At 47.7% G+C, this 22,315-nt stretch overlaps 1 protein-coding gene across 8 annotated transcripts in view; it reads left to right on the top strand.

Moving 5' to 3' along the window:
• LOC121574951 (slit homolog 1 protein) overlaps positions 1-22,315 on the top strand; it is a 153,327-nt gene that overhangs the window by 113,894 nt on the left and 17,118 nt on the right. For 5 of the 8 annotated variants that reach the window (XM_041887684.2, XM_041887701.2, XM_041887659.2 and 2 more), the window contains exons 11-24: positions 2,577-2,648; positions 2,742-2,813; positions 3,386-3,529; positions 6,168-6,331; positions 9,678-9,701; positions 16,290-16,434; positions 16,643-16,717; positions 16,849-16,992; positions 17,283-17,426; positions 17,637-17,803; positions 18,845-18,977; positions 21,467-21,535; positions 21,623-21,694; positions 21,836-21,907. In XM_041887684.2, coding sequence (XP_041743618.2) covers positions 2,577-2,648; positions 2,742-2,813; positions 3,386-3,529; positions 6,168-6,331; positions 9,678-9,701; positions 16,290-16,434; positions 16,643-16,717; positions 16,849-16,992; positions 17,283-17,426; positions 17,637-17,803; positions 18,845-18,977; positions 21,467-21,535; positions 21,623-21,694; positions 21,836-21,907 — 1,497 coding nt within the window. The remainder of the gene's footprint in view (positions 1-2,576; positions 2,649-2,741; positions 2,814-3,385; positions 3,530-6,167; positions 6,332-9,677; positions 9,702-16,289; positions 16,435-16,642; positions 16,718-16,848; positions 16,993-17,282; positions 17,427-17,636; positions 17,804-18,844; positions 18,978-21,466; positions 21,536-21,622; positions 21,695-21,835; positions 21,908-22,315) is intronic. The other 3 variants (XM_041887692.2, XM_041887676.2, XM_041887717.2) reach the window with 1 other exon arrangement.

The following is a 22,315-nucleotide window of genomic DNA, read 5'->3' as shown; positions in this document are numbered from 1 at the left end:
GTCATAGTTGACGTGTACCTATGATGAAAATTACAGGCCTCTCTCATCTTTTTAAGTGGGAGAACTTGCACAATTGGTGGCTGACTAAATACTTTTTTTCCCCACTGTACTTGTTGTCTGGCCATAGTGCACAGGGTCCAATCAAAGCACAATTAGTCAATCTTACCTTCTCAGTTTCATGTTACAACCCCAAACTACCCTGTCCAGACTAAGAGCAGGAAGATGTACAGGGGTGATGGTAGTGTGATTCTGTCTGGCTGCAGAAGGCTACAGATGGCTACAAGCTGAAACCTCTCCACAGTAATAACACCTCTCATGTTTCAGTGCTACCCGCTGGTATTCTCAGCCTGGTTAGAGTGTCTGTCTGACTGCGTAGGCACACTGTAAACTGTGGCAGAGATGATTATGGATATGATGATTATATTATATGATATGGGGGAAAGGAAAGAGTGCTGGAATGAAGACTGAGGGTTTTTTCCTCTTCTTCTCCTCTGTTTCTCTCCCCCTTTCTGCCCTACTTATGGGGGTGATTTCCAGTCCAGTAGTATTTCAGCCTCACCAACTACCCGCTAACCAGCCTAGCCCTAAAATACATGGGCTACTGGTCACAACTAACGAGTGCTGGAATGAAGACTGAGGTTTGATCCTCTCCTCCTCTCCTCTCTGCCCCACTTACGGCTGCTAGCCATCGGGTCGGACACGAGGTGTATGTGGCAGGGGCTTCTAACGATCACGGACTACAAAAAGAAAGCCAGTCACATCACAGACACCAACACCGCCCTACCGGACGAGCTAAATACCTTTTTCTCACGCTTCGAGCAAAACGACTCTGAGCTGCCAAGGAGAGCCCCTGAGGACAACGAGGGCTACGTGCTTACGGTCTCCACAGAGGACGTATGTAAGTCATTCAAGATTGTTAACCCTCAAAAGACTGCCGGCCCAGACGGCATCCCTAGCCGCACCCTCAGAGCATGTGCAGACCAGCTAGCTGTTGTGTTTTCTGACATTTTCTCTCTAGCTCAGGGCGTTATCCCCACCTGCTTCAAGATATCCAATATCATCCCCGTGCCGAAGAAAGGGAAAGTAACTAAACCGAATGACTACCGACCCGTAGTACTCACTTCCGTCATCATGAAGCGCTTCGAGAGGCTAGTCAAAGACCACATCACCTCCTCCCTCCCCGACACACTCAACCCTCTCCAATTAATTTACCGCCCCGATGCAATCACCATTGCACTGCACACTGCCCTTACCCACCTGGACAAATGGAATGCATATATGAGGATGCTGTTCATCGACTTCAGCTTGGCCTTCAATACCATAGTGCCCTCTAAGATCACCACAAAGCTCTGGCCCTGGGACTGAACTCCTCCTTATGCAACTGGTTCCTGGACTTCCTGACGGGCCGCCCCCAGGTGGTGAAGGTTGGCAACATTACCTCCTCAAGACTGATTCTCAACACGGGCCCACAAGGGTGCGTCCTTAGTCACCTCCTGTACTCCCTGTATACCCACGACTGCGTGGCCTCGCATAGTTCCAACTCCATCATCAAGTTCACAGAGGAGGTAGGCACTCTGACAGTAGTAGACCTGATTACCAACAACGACAAGACGGCCTACAGGGAGGAGGTAGGCATTCTGACGGCGTGGTGCCAGGTAAACAACCTCTCCCTCAACGTTAGCAAAACAAAGGAGCTGATTGTGGACTTCAGGAGGAACCATGCTGGGCACGCCCCCATCCTCATCAGTGGGGCCGCCCTGGAGGCGGTCAAAAATGTCAAGTTCCTCGGCATACACATCTCTGAGGAGCTGAAATGGTCAAACCACACAGACACCGAGTTGAAGAAGCGACCATATATGAACTGTGTTGTTCCCCTGGCACATGACAGGATTGTGTCTGAGATCAGATGCTGTAACCTCCTCTTTATCCACAGCTCTATTTTCCATGAAACATAAGGCTTTTGCAAAAAGACAAATAGCTACTTATTTAGCACTTAATTTAACATTAGCCTCAAATGCGATAATTTCACATCTTAAAGACCACATGACGATTTCACTTTAAATATTTCCCTTTTTCACTGCACACTCCATTAACACACACACACACTCATACTCACTCACTCACACACACACACACACACACATTCATATGCACGTGCACAGACACACGTGCACACACACACTTAGTGGTGGTTAGCTTGTGGCCAGTGGTCTGTGGATTCTGTTAACAGGCATTTACAGAGACAGCCTGTTCCATATGGACCCCAGCCCTGCACCCCATTAATACACCACACACATCACACTGTTCTGTATTTTCATTGGCTGGCAGTGTCGTCAACCCACCTCTGCTCAAATATCATTGGCTGCTTTAGAAAGTTCTGGAATGGAAACTTGAATAATAAGTTATGGGACAGTAAGGACTTGGTTGAGGGGTCAGAGGTTACAGCTACTGTATGACAGTTCGGCAAGGCTAAAGACAAACCTTGAATGTCTCTTTAACCCCCTCTCTCTCTCTCTCTCTCTCTCTCTCTCTCTCTCTCTCTCTCTCTCTCTCTCTCTCTCTCTCACTTTCTCCAGAGATCTCAGTAATAACCAAATATCAGAAATAGCTCCTGATGCCTTCCAGGGCCTGAGATCCCTCAACTCACTGTGAGTCACTCTGCTTTTACATAAATACAATTTCGGATTGATTGGGCGATTGATTGATTATTAATTAATATATCAATTGGTTGATATTAACAGAGTCCTGTATGGGAATAAGATCACGGAGCTGCCCAAAGGAGTGTTCGACGGACTATATGCCCTGCAACTACTGTAAGTACAAACAGTAGTAATAGTAGTTATTCCCTGATGACACTCATTTTATATTGATGCTTTCCACATCTCCCTTATCTCTTGTTTATTTTCTTTCCCTCCCTTCTTCCCTCCATCCATCCCCCCCATTCTCTCTCGTTCTCTCTTTCTCTCTCTTTCTTTCTCTCTCTCTCTCTCTCTCTCTCTCTCTCTCTCTCTCTCTCTCTCTCTCTCTCTCTCTCTCTCTCTCTCTCTCTCTCTCTCTCTTCGCTCTCTCACTTGCTCTCTCTCTCTCTCTCTGTTTCGCACTCTCTCTCTTTCGCTCTCTCTCTCTCTTTCGCTCTCTCTTTCGCTCTCTCTTTCGCTCTCTCTCTCAATTTCAATTTCTCTCTTTCTCTGTCTTTCTCCCTCCCTCTCTCTCTCTCTCTTTCTCTCTCTCTCTCTCTCTCTCTCTCTCTCTCTCTCTCTCTCTCTCTCTCTCTCTCTCTCTCTCTCTCTCTCTCTCTCTCTCTCTCTCTCTCTCTCTCTCTCTCTGTCTTTCTCTCTCTCCTTCTCTCTTTCTCTCTGTCTCTCTTTCTACCTCCTTCTCCCAGGTTGTTGAATGCCAATAAGATCCACTGTGTTCGGGCCAATGCCTTCACAGACCTGCAGAATCTCTCTCTACTGTCTCTGTATGACAACAAGATACAGACTGTGGCCAAGGGCACCTTCGCTTCCCTCAGAGCAATACAGACACTGTGAGTTACACACACACACACACACATACGTGCGCATGCACGCACACACACATACAAAAACACACACACAAGAGCAGTGTAAAAACACACACTCACACGAGCCAACACATGGTTCTTTACGCCGTGTCTCCCTAATAACACATGAATGGAAACTTGAGGTAAAAAGCAGAGTAAATCCATCATCGTGACAATTACACACACACACTCACACACACACAAACACACACGTACACACAGACACACCCTCAGGTAATTCAAAATCAAGCCAATACATCCTCCAACCAAGCGAGTGCCAGTGCAGCCAAACACTGTCATCAATACTGACCGCAAACTGCAGTAGATTTTTGACTGATTGTCTTGGTCAGTTTATACACTGCTCAAAAAAATTAAGGGAACACTTAAACAACACAATGTAACTCCAAGTCAATCACACTTCTGTGAAATCAAACTGTCCACTTAGGAAGCAACACTGATTGACAATACATTTCACATGCTGTTGTGCAAATAGAATAGACAACAGGTGGAAATTATAGACCAATTAGCAAGACACCCCCAATAAAGGACTGGTTTTGCAGGTGGTGACTACAGACCACTTCTCAGTTCCTATGCTTCCTGGCTGATGTTTTGGTCACTTTTGAATGCTGGCGGTGCTTTCACTCTAATGGTAGCATGAGACGGAGTCTACAACCCACACAAGTGGCTTAGGTAGTACAGCTCATCCCGGATGGCACATCAATGCGAGCTGTAGCAAGAAGGTTAGCTGTGTCTGTCAGTGTAGTGTCCAGAGCATGGAAGCGCTACCAGGAGACAGGCCAGTACATCAGGAGACGTGGAGGAGGCCGTAGGAGGGCAACAACCCAGCAGCAGGACTGCTACCTCCGCCTTTGTGCAAGGAGGAGCAGGAGGAGCATTGCCAGAGCCCTGCAAAATGACCTCCAGCAGGCCACAAATGTGCATGTGTCTGCTCAAACGGTCAGAAACAGACTCCATGAGGGTGGTATGAGGGCCCGACGTCCACAGGTGGGGGTTGTGCTTACAGCCCAACACCGTGCAGGACATTTGGCATTTGCCAGAGAACACCAAGATTGGCAAATTCGCCACTGGTGCCCTGTGCTCTTCACAGATGAAAGCAGGTTCACACTGAGCACGTGACAGACGTGACAGAGTCTGGAGACACCGTGGAGAATGTTCTGCTGCCTGCAACATCCTCCAGCATGACCGGTTTGGCGGTGGGTCAGTCACGGTGTGGGGTGGCATTTCTTTGGGGGGCCGCACAGCCCTCCATGTGCTCGCCAGAGGTAGCCTGACTGCCATTAGGTACCGAGATGAGATCCTCAGACCCCTTGTGAGACCATATGCTGGTGCGGTTGGCCCTGGGTTCCTCCTAATGCAGACAATGCTAGACCTCATGTGGCTGGAGTGTGTCAGCAGTTCCTGCAAGAGGAAGGCATTGATGCTATGGACTGGCCCGCCCGTTCCCCAGACCTGAATCCAATTGAGCACATCTGGGACATCATGTCTCGCTCCATCCACCAACGCCACGTTGCACCACAGACTGTCCAGGAGTTGGCGGATGCTTTAGTCCAGGTCTGGGAGGAGATCCCTCAGGAGACCATCCGCCACCTCATCAGGAGCATGCCCAGGCATTGTAGGGAGGTCATACAGGGACGTGGAGGCCACACACACTACTGAGCCTCATTTTGACTTGTTTTAAGGACATTACATCAAAGTTGGATCAGCCTGTAGTGTGGTTTTCCACTTTAATTTTGAGGGTGACTCCAAATCCAGACCTCCATGGGTTGATACATTTGATTTCCATTGATAATTTTTGTGTGATTTTGTTGTCAGCACATTCAACTATGTAAAGAAAAAAGTATTTAATAAGATTATTTAATTCATTCGGATCTAGGATGTGTTATTTTAGTGTTCCCTTAATTTTCTTGAGCAGTGTATTTAGCAAGAACAATTGTGTTATGTTGTGTAACACGTACAAACAAGTATATGCAGGTACACACACTCAGACACACACAGCTGTCAAGTTGATTCATAGTGTTGTCCCTTGGCTCATCTGACAACAGTTCTCACCCAGAGACCCATCGACGACAGGGTGGACGGTTCACACACGCACGCACGCACGCACGCACGCACGCACACACGCACGCACACACACACACACACACACACACACACACACACACACACACACACACACACACTGGGGGCCTGTTCCAGTCTATAACTAGCCTCTTGTTTAACCTGATATCTGTGAAAAGAAGTACAGCTATCCTCTACCCTGTCTCGCCACTGTATTCTGCCCACTCAAATTAACCACATACCCTAGGCCTCGATTGCCTCCAAATAGATCCTATGCCACACACAATTACACCGACATTCATATTTTAACTGTCACACAGTGAGGGACAACAGAAGTGAAACTTTAGAGAGTTTCATGTCTGTACTCTGTATATAGTTTTTAATGTTTACAAACATTTAATTAAAGATGGAATTTGCTACCCTCCTTTTCAATTCCTGAGATGTAATTCCCTCCCTCCCTCCCTCCCTCCCTCCCTCCCTCCCTCCCTCCCTCCCTCCCTCCCTCCCTCCCTCCCTCCCTCCCTCCCTCCCTCCCTATTTCCAGTCACCTGGCCCAGAACCCATTTATCTGTGACTGTAACCTGAAGTGGCTGGCAGACTACCTGCGCTCCAACCCCATAGAGACCAGCGGTGCCCGCTGTGCCAGTCCCAGACGTCTGGCCAACAAACGCATTGGGCAGATCAAGAGCAAGAAGTTCCGCTGCTCTGGTAGGAGGACTGGCATCTGTCATTACCGTACCTCTATCTCTAAGGCTTTTCTCTGTCACTCTGTCTCCTAGCCTCGTTCTCCTCCATCTCTCTCTCTCTCTCTCTCTCTCTCTCTCTCTCTCTCTCTCTCTCTCTCTCAGCCTCGTTCTCCTCTCTCTCTCTCTCTCTCTCTCTCTCTCTCTCTCTCTCTCTCTCTCTCTCTCTCTCTCTCTCTCTCTCTCTCTCTCTCTCTCTCTCTCTCTCTCTCTCTCTCTCTCTTCTAGCCTCGTTTCTCCTCCATCTCTCTCTCTCTCTCTCTCTCCTAGCCTCGTTCTCCTCCATCTCTCTCTCTCTCTCTCTCTCTCTCTCTCCTCTCTCTCTCTCTCTCTCTCTCTCTCTCTCTCTCTCTCTCTCTCTCTCTCTCTCTCTCCCTAGCCTCGCTCTCCTCCATCTCTCTCTCTCTCTTCTAGCCTTGTTCTCCTCCATCTCTCTCTCTCTCTCTCTCTCTCTCTCTCTCTCTCTCTCTCTCTCTCTCCTCTCCTAGCCTCGTCTCCTCCATCTCTCTCTCTCTCTCTCTCTCTCTCTCTCTCTCTCTCTCTCTCTCTCTCTCTCTCTCTCCTAGCCTCTTTCTCCTCCATCTCTCTCTCTACTCTCTCTCTCTCTCTCTCTCTCTCTCTCTCTCTCTCTCTCTATCCTAGCCTCTTTTTCCTCTCTCTCTCTCTCTCTCTCTCTCTCTCTCTCTCCCTCCTAGCCTCGTTCTCCTCTCTCTCTCTCTCTCTCTCTCTCTCTCTCTCTCTCTCTCTCTCTCTCTCTCTCTCTCTCTCTCTCTCTCTCTCTCTCTCTCTCTCTCTCCCTCTCTCTCTCTCTCTCTCTCTCTCCTCTTTCTCCTCCCTCTCTCTCTCTCTCTCTCTCTCCTAGCCTCGTTCTCCTCCATCTCTCTCTCTCTCTCTCTCTCTCTCTCGCGCTCTGCCTCACTCCTCGTTCTCCACTCTGTGTGATCACTCTCTCTTAAATACTCTCAATCTCCCTCTGCCAGCTTGACTCAGACCAATCAATATCCCTCCAGACAGCCTGGAGGCATAGTCTCTTTCTCTTTCGCTCACTCTCTTTCCTTTTCATTCTCCCTCTCTATTTACAGCATAGGATAGTACTGTACTTTATCCCTTGCCAAGGGTTTTCATTTAGTCCCTCCCTCCCTCCCCCCAACCTCTAGCAGGTTTTATAGCACATTAACACATAGTGAATCTGGTTTCACTGTGTACCACAGAGAGCTGACATCACTGTGGAAGGCTGGCGCAGTGGGTAGGGTTTCTGCCCGTGTCCAAATCCTCTTGCCCTGTGCCCACTACCTCTCTGTCTGTGACAACTTCAAATACCCCTGCCCCCTCTCTGCCCCTTCCTCATCCCTCCTCACCCTCTTCACTCACCTTCTTCCTCAGTTCTCCCTACCCCCAGGCCCTTTTCCTCTGCCTGCTAGGCATTGTGGGTTTCAGGCTGTGCCCACCTTCTTACTCTCCTGCACTACCACCACCCACTCCAACCCTCTTGGCCCCCTCCCTTCTCCTGCCCATTTCCCAATCCCACCCCCCTGGCCCTCCCTGTCTCTGGCAACCATAGGGTACAGTACAGTGTTTCTGTCTGGCTGTGTGTCTCTCTGCCAGTATACTGTGTTAGAGCAGTGGGCTCGGCAGCCTGGCCCTCCTCTCTCCAAACTCTTCTCTCGCCCACGCTGGTTTACAATCTAACGTGAGCGTCTGCCTAGCCATGGTGAATAAACACGGACTGATGATTCCACTTGGTTGATGCGTATTTTTCTCTCTCTCTACTTTCTCCTTCTTTCTTCTGTCTATCTCCCTCTCTCCTTCTCTCTGATTACCCTCTCCCTCTCTCCCTCTCTCCTTCTCTCTGATTACCCCTCTCCCGCTCTCATTGTCTCTGATTACCCCTCTCCCTCTCTCCTTCTCTCTGATTACCCCTCTCCCTCTCTCCTTCTCTCTGATTACCCCTCTCCCTCTCTCCTTCTCTCTGATTACCCTCTCCTCTCTCCTTCTCTCTGATTACCCCTCTCCCTCTCTCCTCTCTCTCTGATTACACCGCTCCCTCTCTCTTCTCTTCTTCTCTCTGATTACCACTCTCCCTCTCTCCTTCTCTCTGATTACCCTCTCCCTCCCTCTCTCCTTCTCTCTGATTACCACTCTCCCTCTCTCCTTCTCTCTGATTACCCCTCTCCCTCTCTCCTTCTCTCTGATTACACCGCTCCCTCTCTCCTTCTCTTCTTCTCTCTGATTACCACTCTCCCTCTCTCCTTCTCTCTGATTACCCTCTCCCTCTCTCCCTCTCTCCTTCTCTCTGATTACCCCGCTCCCTCTCTCCTTGTCTCTGATTACCCCTCTCCCTCTCTCCTTCTCTCTGATTACACCGCTCCCTCTCTCCTCTCTTCTTCTCTCTGATTACCACTCTCCTCTCTCTCTCTCTGATTACCCTCTCCCTCTCTCCCTCTCTCCTTCTCTCTGATTACCACTCTCCCTCTCTCCTTCTCTCTGATTACCCCTCTCCCTCTCTCTCCTTCTCTCTGATTACCCCTCTCCCTCTCTCCTTTCTCTGATTTAACCCTCTCTCTCTCCTTCTCTCTGATTACCCCTCTCCCTCTCTCCTTCTCTCTGATTACCCCTCTCCCTCTCTCCTTCTCTCTGATTACCCCTCTCCCTCTCTCCTTCTCTCTGATTACACCGCTCCCTCTCTCCTTCTCTTCTTCTCTCTGATTACCACTCTCCCTCTCTCCTTCTCTCTGATTACCCTCTCCCTCTCTCCCTCTCTCCTTCTCTCTGATTACCACTCTCCCTCTCTCCTTCTCTCTGATTACCCCTCTCCCTCTCTCCTTCTCTCTGATTACCCCTCTCCCTCTCTCCTTCTCTCTGATTACCACTCTCCCTCTCTCCTTCTCTCTGATTACCCCTCTCCCTCTCTCCTTCTCTCTGATTACCCCTCTCCCTCTCTCCTTCTCTCTGATTACCCCTCTCCCTCTCTCCTTCTCTCTGATTACCCCTCTCCCTCTCTCCTTCTCTCTGATTACCCCGCTCCCTCTCTCCTTCTCTCTGATTACCCCTCTCCCTCTCTCCCTCTTCCTTCTCTTCCTCTCCTCATTCTCTGATACAATATCTTGATCTTTTATCGTTTCATAGCTTCTCCATAGCATTGTCATATTTACCATAGTCATAGTTACCAGTGCCATTTATGAAGATAGTCATATGTAGTCATACATGACTATCTGTATCACATGTAGTCATATATATGTGAGTATATATGACTCTGTTTGACCATATCTGTGTTGACTGACATCATTGCCTCTCTCTTGTTTCCATCACAGCCAAGGAACAATACTTCATCCCTGGTGAGTGGGTTGTGTTTACGCTTTCATATGCCTTTCTAGATCGCTTTTCACCTCTCCAGAGCTCCACAGCTCCACCCCTCCACTCTTTTTTTTATTCCACCTCTTCTTTAACCTCTCTTTATCTAACTGGAATGGGTTAACTCTGGAGGTTTGGGTTTTACCGTAAGTTGTGTTTCCTTCTCTGGCCCTATGCCTCAGCTCTGTTTGTATAACTCAGACTAACTTTGATAAAGACTGAAGGAAGGTCCTATTTGCTTTGGCACAAGCACATTCACTGACAAATTTACGTGTGTGTGTGTTTGTGTGTGTGTGTGTGCGCGCACGGTAGACAGAAAGGCAGAGAGAGAAAAGAAGAGAGAGAGAGTCTGCGTGATAGAAAGAAAGAGTGTCCTCTCTAGCAGTAGAGAACAAAGAAAATAAAGCCCACCAGAGGATCCAGATTCCTATCAGCGGATGTTTTTCCGGAGTCCTTAACAAGAGCATTTCCAAGAAAATAACTTCACGATTAGAGGAGTGTGTGTGTGTGTGTGTGGGGGTGTGTGTGTGTGTGTGTGTGTGTGTGTGTGTCAGAAAGATAAAGGGCTATCATTGGCAGGCGAATCGAAAGGAAATTCATTGGGAAGATCAAAGGAAAGCCTGATTAATGCAAAATCTGTCCTCTTCAAATAATAATGACAAACACTCACAAAAACATTGGAATTCCATGTTTTATTCTGGAAATAATTGGACTGTAGAATATACTCTCTAGGACATTATGAAACTTAATCACAGTGAAACTCCAGACTATTAAAATGCAGTCTCTGTAGTGGCAGACAACTCTTTCTCTTTCTCCCAACAAAGTTACCCTCGCTCTCCCTACCTCTCTTTCTCTGTCTCTCTCTTAGTCTCTCTCTCTGTCTCTCTCTCTCTCTCTCTCTCTCTCTCTCTCAATTCACTTTCAATTTAAGGGCTTTATTGGCATGGGGAACACAGGTTTACATTGCCAAAGCAAGTGAAATAGATAATAAACAAAAGTGAAATAAACAATAAAAAATGAACAGTAAAAAGTTCCAGAAGACATATTATGTCTATATACAGTGTTGTGCAAAAGGGAAAATAAATACACATAAATATAGGTTGTATTTACAATGGTGTTTGTTCTTCACTGGTTGCCATTTTCTTGTGGCAACAGGTCACAAATATTGCTGCCGTGATTGCACACTGTGGTATTTCACCCAATAAATATGGGAGTTTATCAAAATTGGATTTGTTTTCGAATTCTTTATGGGTCTGTGTAATCTGAGGGAAATATATGTCTCTAATATGGTCATACATTTGGCAGGAAGTTAGGAAGTGCAGCTCAGTTTCCACCTGATTTTGTGGGCAGTGTGCACATAGCCTGTCTTTTGTGGGCAGTGTGCACATAGCCTGTCTACAGACTCAGTGAGCAAGGCTATGCTCACTGAGTCTGTACATAGTCAAAGGAATCCTTAATTTTGGGTCAGTCACAGTGGTCAGGTATTCTGCCACTGTGAACTCTCTGTTTAGGGCCAAATGGCATTCTCTCTCTCTCTCTCTCTCTCTCTCTCTCTCTCTCTCTCTCTCTCTCTCTCTCTCTCTCTCTCTCTCTCTCTCTCTCTCTCTCTCTCTCTCTCTCTCTCTCTCTCTCTCTCTCTCTCTCTCTCTCTCTCTCTCTCTCTCTCTCTCTCTCTCTCTCTCTCTCTCTCTCTCTCTCTCTCTCTCTCTCTCTCTCTCTCTCTCTCTCTCTCTTGCTCCCCCTCCCCCTCTATCTCTCTCTCTGTCACTCCTCTTGTCTCAATGAAAGTTAAGTTACTCTGCTGGATCAAAGAACGTCCTGAAACTTTCATTGTTTCCTGTGTAGCAGGAAATGACATTTTCTTCCGTTTGTCCACTTCGCTCTGTAATGAGCATCATTAGACTTCACTCATCATCAGTACAAGGTTTCCTGTCTGTCTGAGCTGTTTGTCTCAGAGTCCAAAAGAGACAAGTAAGGCAGTCTGTATTGTAGAAGCAGAACATAGAATGACTAACATGGAACAACATGTCTGAGTCACACCTGCTCCAACTCAGACAGCCTCAGGAGCTGTGGAGAGAAATCTACTTTAGTCTATTGAGATGAAGGAAAGGAGCTGTGGAGAGAAATCTACTTTAGTCTATTGAGATGAAGGAAAGGAGATGAGGAGAGGAAGCTACTTTAGTCTATTAAGATGAAGGAAAGGAGATGAGGAGAGGAAGCTACTTTAGTCTATTGAGATGAAGGAAAGGAGATGAGGAGAGAAAGCTACTTTAGTCTACTGAGATGAAGGAAAGGAGATGAGGAGAGAAAGCTACTTTAGTCTATTGAGATGAAGGAAAGGAGATGAGGAGAGAAATCTACATTAGTCTACTGAGATGACGGAAAGGAGATGAGGAGAGAAAGCTAGTTTAGTCTATTGAGATGAAGGAAAGGAGATGAGGAGTGAAAGCTACTTTAGTCTACTGAGATGAAGGAAAGGAGATGAGGAGAGAAAGCTACTTTAGTCTATTGAGGTGAAGGAAAGGAGATGAGGAGTGAAATCTACTTTAGTCTATTGAGATGAAGGAAAGGAGATGAGGAGAGGAAGCTACTTTAGTCTATTGAGATGAAGGAAAGGAGATGAGGAGAGAAATCTACTTTAGTCTATTGAGATGAGGAAAGGAGATGAGGAGAGGAAGCTACTTTAGTCTATTGAGATGAAGGAAAGGAGATGAGGAGTGAAATCTACTTTAGTCTATTGAGATGAAGGAAAGGAGATGAGGAGAGAAATCTACTTTAGTCTATTGAGATGAAGGAAAGGAGATGAGGAGAGGAAGCTACTTTAGTCTATTGAGATGAAGGAAAGGAGATGAGGAGAGAAATCTACTTTAGTCTATTGAGATGAGGAAAGGAGATGAGGAGAGGAAGCTACTTTAGTCTATTGAGATGAAGGAAAGGAGATGAGGAGTGAAATCTACTTTAGTCTATTGAGATGAAGGAAAGGAGATGAGGAGAGAAATCTACTTTAGTCTATTGAGATGAAGGAAAGGAGATGAGGAGAGGAAGCTACTTTAGTCTATTGAGATGAAGGAAAGGAGATGAGGAGAGAAATCTACTTTAGTCTACTGAGATGAAGGAAAGGAGATGAGGAGAGAAATCTACTTTAGTCTATTGAGATGAAGGAAAGGAGATGAGGAGTGAAATCTACTTTAGTCTACTGAGATGAAGGAAAGGAGATGAGGAGAGAAATCTACTTTAGTCTATTGAGATGAAGGAAAGGAGATGAGGAGAGGAAGCTACTTTAGTCTATTGAGATGAAGGAAAGGAAATGAGGAGAGGAAGTTACTTGACTTTACGCATAGGAAGTGGATATGCATGGATGCGCATCACAATGGTAAAATTGGAGACACTCGTCATTTTTGGTTATTATTGACACGGCAGCGCTACCGTAGCTAGCAAAATAGTGTAGAAGTGATTGCTAACGAACTGTAAACCGTTTTCGCTGGCTAGTTAAGCATCTTGGCTAACTATGAGATAAATTAACATGGAACAACGTGTCTGAGTCACACCTGCTCCAACTCAGACAGCCTCAGGAACTGTGGAGAGAAATCTACTTTAGTCTATTGAGATGAAGGAAAGGAGATGAGGAGAGAAAGCTACTTTAGTCTATTGAGATGAAGGAAAGGAGATGAGGAGAGAAAGCTACTTTAGTCTACTGAGATGAAGGAAAGGAGATGAGGAGAGAAATCTACTTTAGTCTATTGAGATGAAGGAAAGGAGATGAGGAGAGGAATCTACTTTAGTCTTTTGAGATGAAGGAAAGGAGATGAGGAGAGAAAGCTACTTTAGTCTACTGAGATGAAGGAAAGGAGATGAGGAGAGAAATCTACTTTAGTCTATTGAAATGAAGGAAAGGAGATGAGGAGAGGAATCTACTTTAGTCTATTGAGATGAAGGAAAGGAGATGAGGAGAGAAATCTACTTTAGTCTATTGAGATGAAGGAAAGGAGATGAGGAGAGGAAGTTACTTTAGTCTATTGAGATGAAGGAAAGGAGATGAGGAGAGGAAGCTACTTGACTTTACGCATAGGAAGTGGATATGCATGGATGCGCATCACAATGGTAAAATTGGAGACACTCGTCATTTTTGGTTATTATTGACACGGCAGCGCTACCGTAGCTAGCAAAATAGTGTAGAAGTGATTGCTAACGAACTGTAAACCGTTTTCGCTGGCTAGTTAAGCATCTTGGCTAACTATGAGATAAATTAACATGGAACAACGTGTCTGAGTCACACCTGCTCCAACTCAGACAGCCTCAGGAGCTGTGGAGAGAAATCTACTTTAGTCTATTGAGATGAAGGGAAGGAGATGAGGAGAGAAAGCTACTTTAGTCTACTGAGATGAAGGAAAGGAGATAAGGAGAGAAATCTACTTTAGTCTATTAAGATGAAGTAAAGGAGATGAGGAGAGGAAGCTACTTTAGTCTATTGAGATGAAGGAAAGGAGATGAGGAGAGAAAGCTACTTTAGTCTATTGAGATGAAGGAAAGGAGATGAGGAGAGGAATCTACTTTAGTCTACTGAGATGAAGGAAAGGAGATGAGGAGAGGAAGTTACTTTAGTCAATTGAGATGAAGGAAAGGAGATGAGGAGAGGAAGCTACTTTAGTATATTGAAATGAAGGAAAGGAAATGAGGAGAGGAAGCTACTTTAGTATATTGAGATGAAGGAAAGGAAATGAGGAGAGGACGTTACTTGACTTCACGCATAGGAAGTGGATATGCATGGATGCGCATCACAATGGTAAAATTGGAGACACTCGTCATTTTTGGTTATTATTGACACGGCAGCGCTACCGTAGCTAGCAAAATAGTGTAGAAGTGATTGCTAACGAACTGTAAACCGTTTTCGCTGGCTAGTTAAGCATCTTGGCTAACTATGAGATAAACAATTAACTTATTTATCACTAATTAGACATGGCAAATCTATTTGCTAGCAAGCGTGATGGTCTCCAGAACGGCAAGGTGTCTCCAGCAATGTTGAATTTTTGACGTTCTATGACGTCTCCCCTTTCCAGCCTCTGTCTGTCTGTGGCTCTGGGTGCTCTACTCTTTACAGTGGCACGATGACATCATCCCTAAACTTCACTTAGGGGTTGGGCTGAGCGTGCGAGCGAGCGCTATGGAACACAGGACACAGAACACTAACTAACAAAAGAACACTGAGCCATCCTCTCTGAGTGAGACACACACACACAGACAGACACACACACATTGAGTGGCTGCTAGTGCCTCTCCATTATTGAGTAGTTGTGATGTAAGCGGCTCCAGGCTCTCTGGTACATACACCTCTATTCATAGACAGAGAGGAGAGAGGGGAGAGGAGAGAGGAGAGAGGGAGAGGAGAGAGGGAGAGGAGAGAGGGAGAGGAGACAGGGAGAGAGGGAGAGGAGAGAGGGAGAGAGGGAGAGGAGAGAGGGAGAGGAGAGAGAGAGAGGGAGAGGGGAGAGGAGAGAGGGAGAGGAGCGAGGGAAAAAAATAGGAAGTAGAAGTGCACACCCCTCTGACGTCGTTCCTGAATCCTCTATCCCTCCCTCCGCCTATCCCACGTACTCTCCATTGCCTTCACCTCTCATATTCATCACACTCATCTTCCCATGCGCCGCAGCCACTCCCCTCCTTTCCCACCTGTCTTCCTTCCCTTCCATCTCTCATCCCACTCTCTCTCTCTTTCTCCATCTCTCCCTCTCCTTTAAACACTTCACTTCCTCCCTGGCCTGTACTCTAGGGTCCTCTCTGCTAGACTGCCCAAATCCTCTCTGACATCTCACCCTTCTCTCCCGCCTCTCCCCGCCTCTCCCCACCTCTCCCCACCTCTCTCCATCTCCATCTCTCCTAATATCTCCATCTCCCTCTGGTCTGCATTTTAAGGACCTGCTGTTCTTTTCACACCACTGCTCCCACTAGGTCACATCTCTAAAATAGTACTCATCTCTTCCTTCCGTTTCCCCCGCTCTCTCCCTCTTGGCCTCTCTCGCTCTCCATCCCTCCTTCACTCCTCTTTCCTTTCTCCTCTCTCCCTCCCACTACCCATCTCTCATCTGGTAGTACGTGCCAACCTTTAGGGTCGTGGTAGGCCAGGCGAGAGCTGATCTTTAAAGGCTTTCCCACATCGCACCGAATGTGGATCTAGCGTTCATCTGCCAATCGTTCAGCGCACGGTGTTTTAGGGACCACCCGCTGTAGACGTCTGGCTGCTGACATTTTCACGTGATTCTACATGTAAAATCGGTGCGCACTCGGTTTGCAAATTACGGCTGGCACTCTGTTCAGAGGTGCTAAGTACACTCAGCCAGCAAACACTACTGGTCCGTCTGAACTCTAAGGTGTTTAGGTTCATGATCCTAGATGTGGCCGGCCCTATAGAGTGATTTCCTAAGGCCATAGTAGGCGTAGGCCTGTGTGGCACAGAGTTGGAAGGACGGCTCTATGTGTTGTGTTTGTGTGAGTTTTTTATACCAGTTGGGCGTGTGTTTTTTGTCTTTCAGGTACAGAGTTGTTTTAAAAAAAAGTTGTGTGTTATGTGTCTTCAGGCACCGAGGACGTCCGTCTGAATAATGAGTGTAACAGTGATCCAGTCTGTCCTCCTAAATGTCGCTGTGAGTCCAACGTGGTGGACTGCTCCAACCTACGCCTCAATAAGATACCAGAACACATCCCTTCCTCTACCACTGAACTGTAAGAACACACACACACCAACACACACACACATGCACATACACGCCTCCCTGACACTTGACTGTAAGACATCTGCACCATATTAATCACGCATTTATATCAATGGTTTATCTCTGCAAATGTTTGAATCCTCTTCAGGATTCGCCGCTATGTTGATGTTTCTGCTTCATTCTAACCATGTTCTGTTTTCTCCTATCGCTCTTCCCAGTCGTCTGAACAACAATGACATCAGTACACTGGAGGCTGTAGGAGTCTTCAAGGCCCTCTCCCAGCTCAAAAAGATGTAAGTTGGGGTTTATGTTATGGCTATGGTATCTTATTTACTTAGTCAAAGAAATGGCTCACTGCTGCTTCCAGAAAAAGTTAAAAAGTTCACTAAAAGTATTTTTAATCACTTTAATTTATTTCTTCCAGTAACCTTAGCAACAATAAGATTACAGAGATCGAAGATGGGGTGTTCGAGGGGGCGGGGTCAGTCAACGAGCTCCACCTCACCGCCAATCAGCTGGACTCTGTCCGCAGTGGAATGTTCAAGGGACTGGAGGGACTACGCATGCTGTGAGTAACACACACACACACACACACACACACACACACACACACATACCCAGTGACACAAACAGACACGAACATGAGCACATGCATGCACACACGTAGGCACACACACTCATGCATACATGTATGAGAACATACATGCACAGACACTTAATGTACAATTCTTGCTTGCCAGACTCGTGGGACTCCACACTCGTGAGACTATCCATGTACTAACACACGCGAAATATTTCAGTACACTTCATATCTATTCACACTGGTATATGTCACTTAAGCTGTTCTCTCTATTCCAGAATGTTGAGGAACAACAAGATCAGCTGTATCCATAACAACAGCTTCACTGGCCTGTACAACGTACGCCTGCTGTCTCTCTATGACAACCAGCTAACTACCATCACCCCTGGAGCCTTCGATACCCTGCAGACACTGTCTACACTGTAAGACACACACACACACACACACACACACACACATACACACACTGCAGGTTAAAGCATAATTGGTGTAATTATTAAGTCTGGTACTGACACACACTCTCTCTCTCTCTCTCTCTATCTCTCTCTCTCTCTCTCTCTCTCTCTCTCTCTCTCTCTCTCTCTCTCTCTCTCTCTCTCTCTCTCTCTCTCTCTCTCTCTCTCTGTCATCAGTAACCTCCTTGCTAACTCCTTCAACTGTGACTGTCGTCTGGCCTGGCTTGGTGATTGGCTGAGAAGCAGGAAGATCGTCACGGGCAACCCACGATGCCAGCGCCCTGCCTTCCTCAAGGAGATCCCACTACAGGACGTGGCACTGCCTGACTTCCGCTGTGAAGAGGGTGAGTTACGGTCAACACACACACACACTCTAGCACACAGTTCTGCTTTCATGGGGGGTTACGAGTTCGGCTCATGCCAACCTCTTCAAGTTTTTTTTTTTTTTGCCGTGTACTGTCCCTTTAAGATAAAGGTAATTACTTATTGATGTCCACCATTGTGTGGGAGGTAAATTAACCAGCTGGGACTGGACTGATAGAACATTCTGCCCCAATATCTCACTCCTCTTTCTTTCAAAGTCAAAAGGTGCTTGAATGTGACTCAAGGTAATCGACTGTCTTTGTAAAAGTATTTTGTTATTTTGTTTACCAACTGATTTCACACTCAGCAGTACCTAGGCTTCTGATCGATGCTTATGACACACACACACACACTTAGCAGTACCTAAGCCTGTGGTCGATGCTGGCTGAGTGGTGGTATTGAGCTGTTGGCTGTATTGACCAGTGAAGCTGCTTGCTGCTGAGAATTAATGCTAGCTCTGTCTTTGTCTCTCCAGCTTTCCTCTGTTCTCTCTATCTATCCTCTCTTATCCTCTGTTCTCTATCTCTCTCTCTCTCTCTCTCTCTCTCTCTCTCTCTCTCTCTCTCTCTCTCTCTCTATCTATCCTCTCTTTTCCTCTCTGATCGATATCACGTTAGTCTGACAAGTGGATGCTCTCCTCTCCACATTTTCTTCTTCTCCTCATCTCTCACTCCTCTGTCTGCAATTATCTTTTGTTCACATTTAAATGCAACTATGGTGTTTTTCACTTCTTTCACTTCATCTGTGTCCATCTCTCAACCCCTCCCTCTCCCCCTCTCTACCTCCCCTTCCCCCTCATATCGCTCTTCCTCACACCCCTGTCCCTCCTTATCTCCCCCCTTTCCCACCCCCATCTCTCTATCTGTGTTCCTCGCCCAATCTGTTTTGTTCTTAGACTTTGATAAATTGTTAGTGATAATTGTATGTCTCTGTGTTTAAGTGTGTCACTCAAAGCCATTTGAATAATCACCCCTGCCGCCTTCTCCCCCCTTCTCCATCTCTCTCTCTCCCTCTCTCTCCAGGTGTGGAGGAGACGAGCTGTGTGCCCAGGCCTCAGTGTCCCAGTGAGTGTACTTGTCTGGAGACCGTGGTACGCTGCAGTAACAAACACCTCCGTGCACTGCCCAAAGGCATCCCCAGAAACATCACCGAACTGTGAGTTCCTCCGCAGAACATCAAACATTTCAATGAAATCAGGTTGAACTTTATGGACATGAGCAGATTGTAGCAATGTAGTCAACGCAGAAAGAGAGAGACAGGCAGAAAGAGAGAGAGAGACAGGCAGAAAGAGAGAGAGAGACAGGCAGAAAGAGAGAGAGAGACAGGCAGAAAGAGAGAGAGAGACAGGCAGAAAGAGAGAGAGAGACAGGCAGAAAGAGAAAGAGACAGGCAGAAAGAGAGAGAGACAGGCAGAAAGAGAGAGAGACAGGCAGAAAGAGAGAGAGAGACAGGCAGAAAGAGAGAGAGCGAGATAGAAAGAGAGGAAAACGTTGGAGTTGTTCTCTCAGACATTCCTCCCTGCTCCCAGAGGCCCCCAGGCCTAACACTGATGTCACTCTCGCTATGAGGCCCAAGGACTGTGAGTGTGTGCGCGTGTGCGTGTGTGTGTGGTCCCCAGCAGCAAGAGGACATTTTAATGAGAAGGTTTTGTTGGGATGGGTCTGAACTTCCTCCACTTCTCCGCAGGATGCACACACACACACACACGCGCACGCACGCACGCACGCACGCACGCACACACACACACACACACACACACACACACACACACACACACACACACACACACACACACACACACACACACACACACACACACACACACACACACACACACACACACACACACACACACACGCACAGGCTGTTATTGTCGTAGTAGGTGTGACCAGGTGTCCCATGCTTTCATCTGTTCATCCGTAGAGTGTGCTGCTCCAACACTATCATTACTGAAACTACTGTAACCCCTGCACACACACACACACACACACACACATACACACACAAACACACAGTCTTTAGCCATATAACGCTCCACCGTTATTACCCCATCTCTATGCCCTCTCTGCCCCCACCTTACCCCACCTCTCAACACTCACACACACTGTCATTACCCCATCACCTTCACCTCCGTAACCCTAGGCCTCTCATCCCTCAGGGCAGCATAGAACAATAGCAGAAGACCTCAATGTTCAAGTAGAGATTTGATGTGGGGGGTGGGAGGGTGTCCATGGTAGTTACACTCTTTTCCCTTTGACAGCAGAGGGAGGGGGAGATAGGTAGTGAGGGGTGTGGGTGGAGGAGTGGTGAGGGAGGGGGAGATAGGTAGTGAGGGGTGTGGGTGGAGGAGTGGTGAGGGAGGGGGAGATAGTTAGAGAGGGGTGTGGGTGGAGGAGTGGTGAGGGAGGGGGAGATAGGTAGTGAGGGGTGTGGGTGGAGGAGTGGTGAGGGAGGGGGAGATAGGTAGAGAGGGGTGTGGGTGGAGGAGTGGTGAGGGAGGGGGAGATAGTTAGAGAGGGGTGTGGGTGGAAGAGTTGTGAGGGAGGGGAAGATAGGTAGAGAGGGGTGTGGGTGGAGGAGTGGTGAGGGAGGGGAGATAGGTAGTGAGGGGTATGGGTGGAGGAGTGGTGAGGGAGAGGGAGATAGGTAGAGAGGGGGTGTGGGTGGAGGAGTGGTGAGGGAGGGGAGATAGGTAGTGAGGGGTATGGGTGGAGGAGTGGTGAGGGAGGGGGAGATAGGTAGAGAGGGGTGTGGGTGGAGGAGTGGTGAGAGGGGGGAGATAGGGTAGAGAGGGGGTGTGGGTGGAGGAGTGGTGAGGGAGGGGGAGATAGGTAGTGAGGGGTGTGGGTGGAGGAGTGGTGAGGGAGGGGGGAGATAGGTAGTGAGGGGTGTGGGTGGGAGGAGTGGTGAGGGAGGGGGAGATAGGTAGAGAGGGGGTGTGGGTGGAGGAGTGGTGAGGGAGGGGGAGATAGGTAGTGAGGGGGTGTGGGTGGAGGAGTGGTGAGGGAGGGGGAGATAGGTAGAGAGGGGTGTGGGTGGAGGAGTGGTGAGGGAGGGGGAGATAGGTAGTGAGGGGTGTGGGTGGAGGAGTGGTGAGGGAGGGGAGATAGGTAGAGAGGGGTGTGGGTGGAGGAGTGGTGAGGGAGGGGGGAGATAGGTAGTGAGGGGTGTGGGTGGAGGAGTGGTGAGGGAGGGGGGAGATAGGTAGTGAGGGGTGTTGGTGGAGGAGTGGTGAGGGAGCGGGAGATAGGTAGAGAGGGGGTGTGGGTGGAGGAGTGGTGAGGAGGGGGAGATAGGTAGTGAGGGGTGTTGGTGGAGGAGTGGTGAGGGAGGGGAGATAGGTAGAGAGGGGTGTGGGTGGAGGAGTGGTGAGGGAGGGGAGATAGGTAGTGAGGGGTGTGGGTGGAGGAGTGGTGAGGGAGGGGGAGATAGGTAGTGAGGGGTGTGGGTGGAGGAGTGGTGAGGGAGGGGGAGATAGGTAGTGAGGGGTGTGGGTGGAGGAGTGGTGAGGGAGGGGGAGATAGTTAGAGAGGGGTGTGGGTGGAGGAGTGGTGAGGGAGGGGAGATAGGTAGTGAGGCTGAGCTCTGAATGCTGGCATTTCACACAAGTATTAAACTCTGAATGTCTGTCTGTCTCTCCACAGGTATCTAGACGGGAACCAGTTCAGCGTGGTGCCAAAGGAACTGTCTACCTTCAAATACCTCCAGTTAGTGTGAGTGTGTCTTCCTGACCAGCTTTTATACTTACCTGGTGTTATTTGTCAGTGTGTGATTTAACAGTGTGTTCTGTTCTCTTCCAGAGACCTGAGTAACAACAAGATCAACTCTCTAACCAACTCTTCATTCTCCAACATGAGTCAGCTCACCACACTGTAAGCACTGATCGGTCCACCTGTCCACCTATCCACTATGAGAGCATTGAACACAAAATCACAACTCTTTCGTTTTCCAGGATCTGTTTTAACATGAGAGATTGCTGTTACTGTATAATCACTGTTTCTTACTCATTCCAGGATCCTGAGTTACAACTCTCTGCGCTGCATCCCCAGTCTGGCCTTTGGTGGTCTACGCTCCCTTCGACTGCTGTGAGTGCCTTTTCCTATCCTGTCTCTGTGTGCATGCCTGTGTGTGTGTGTGTGTGTGTGTGTGTGTGTGTGTGTGTGTGTGTGCATGCCTGTGTGTGTGTGTGTGTGTGTGTGTGTGTGTGTGTGTTGGCGAGGCTGTATAGTTGTAGAGGACAGAGCAGATGTTGAGAATGGTAGAGTGACTCCAGTGAAGCTGTTCTGGACACTATAAACAGCTAGGACATCTCAGAAGACATACACCGCCCAGTCCAGTCCAGTCCAGCCCTAACACCTCTTATCCTACAAACACACATATTAAAGTATTTCCCTGTACTTTCTACATGGCAGTGAAAGACGGTTGATGAAGTTTTGGTGATCAGGCTGGCAAAAAACATTCAACATGTTTGTAAAATAAAAAGCACGAATGTA

Source organism: Coregonus clupeaformis, chromosome 1, assembly GCF_020615455.1.
Source record: "Coregonus clupeaformis isolate EN_2021a chromosome 1, ASM2061545v1, whole genome shotgun sequence".
NCBI classification, from domain to species: Eukaryota; Metazoa; Chordata; class Actinopteri; order Salmoniformes; family Salmonidae; genus Coregonus; species Coregonus clupeaformis.
The sequence above is the reverse complement of the archived record's forward strand: the minus strand, read 5'-3'. Positions and strand labels throughout refer to the sequence as shown.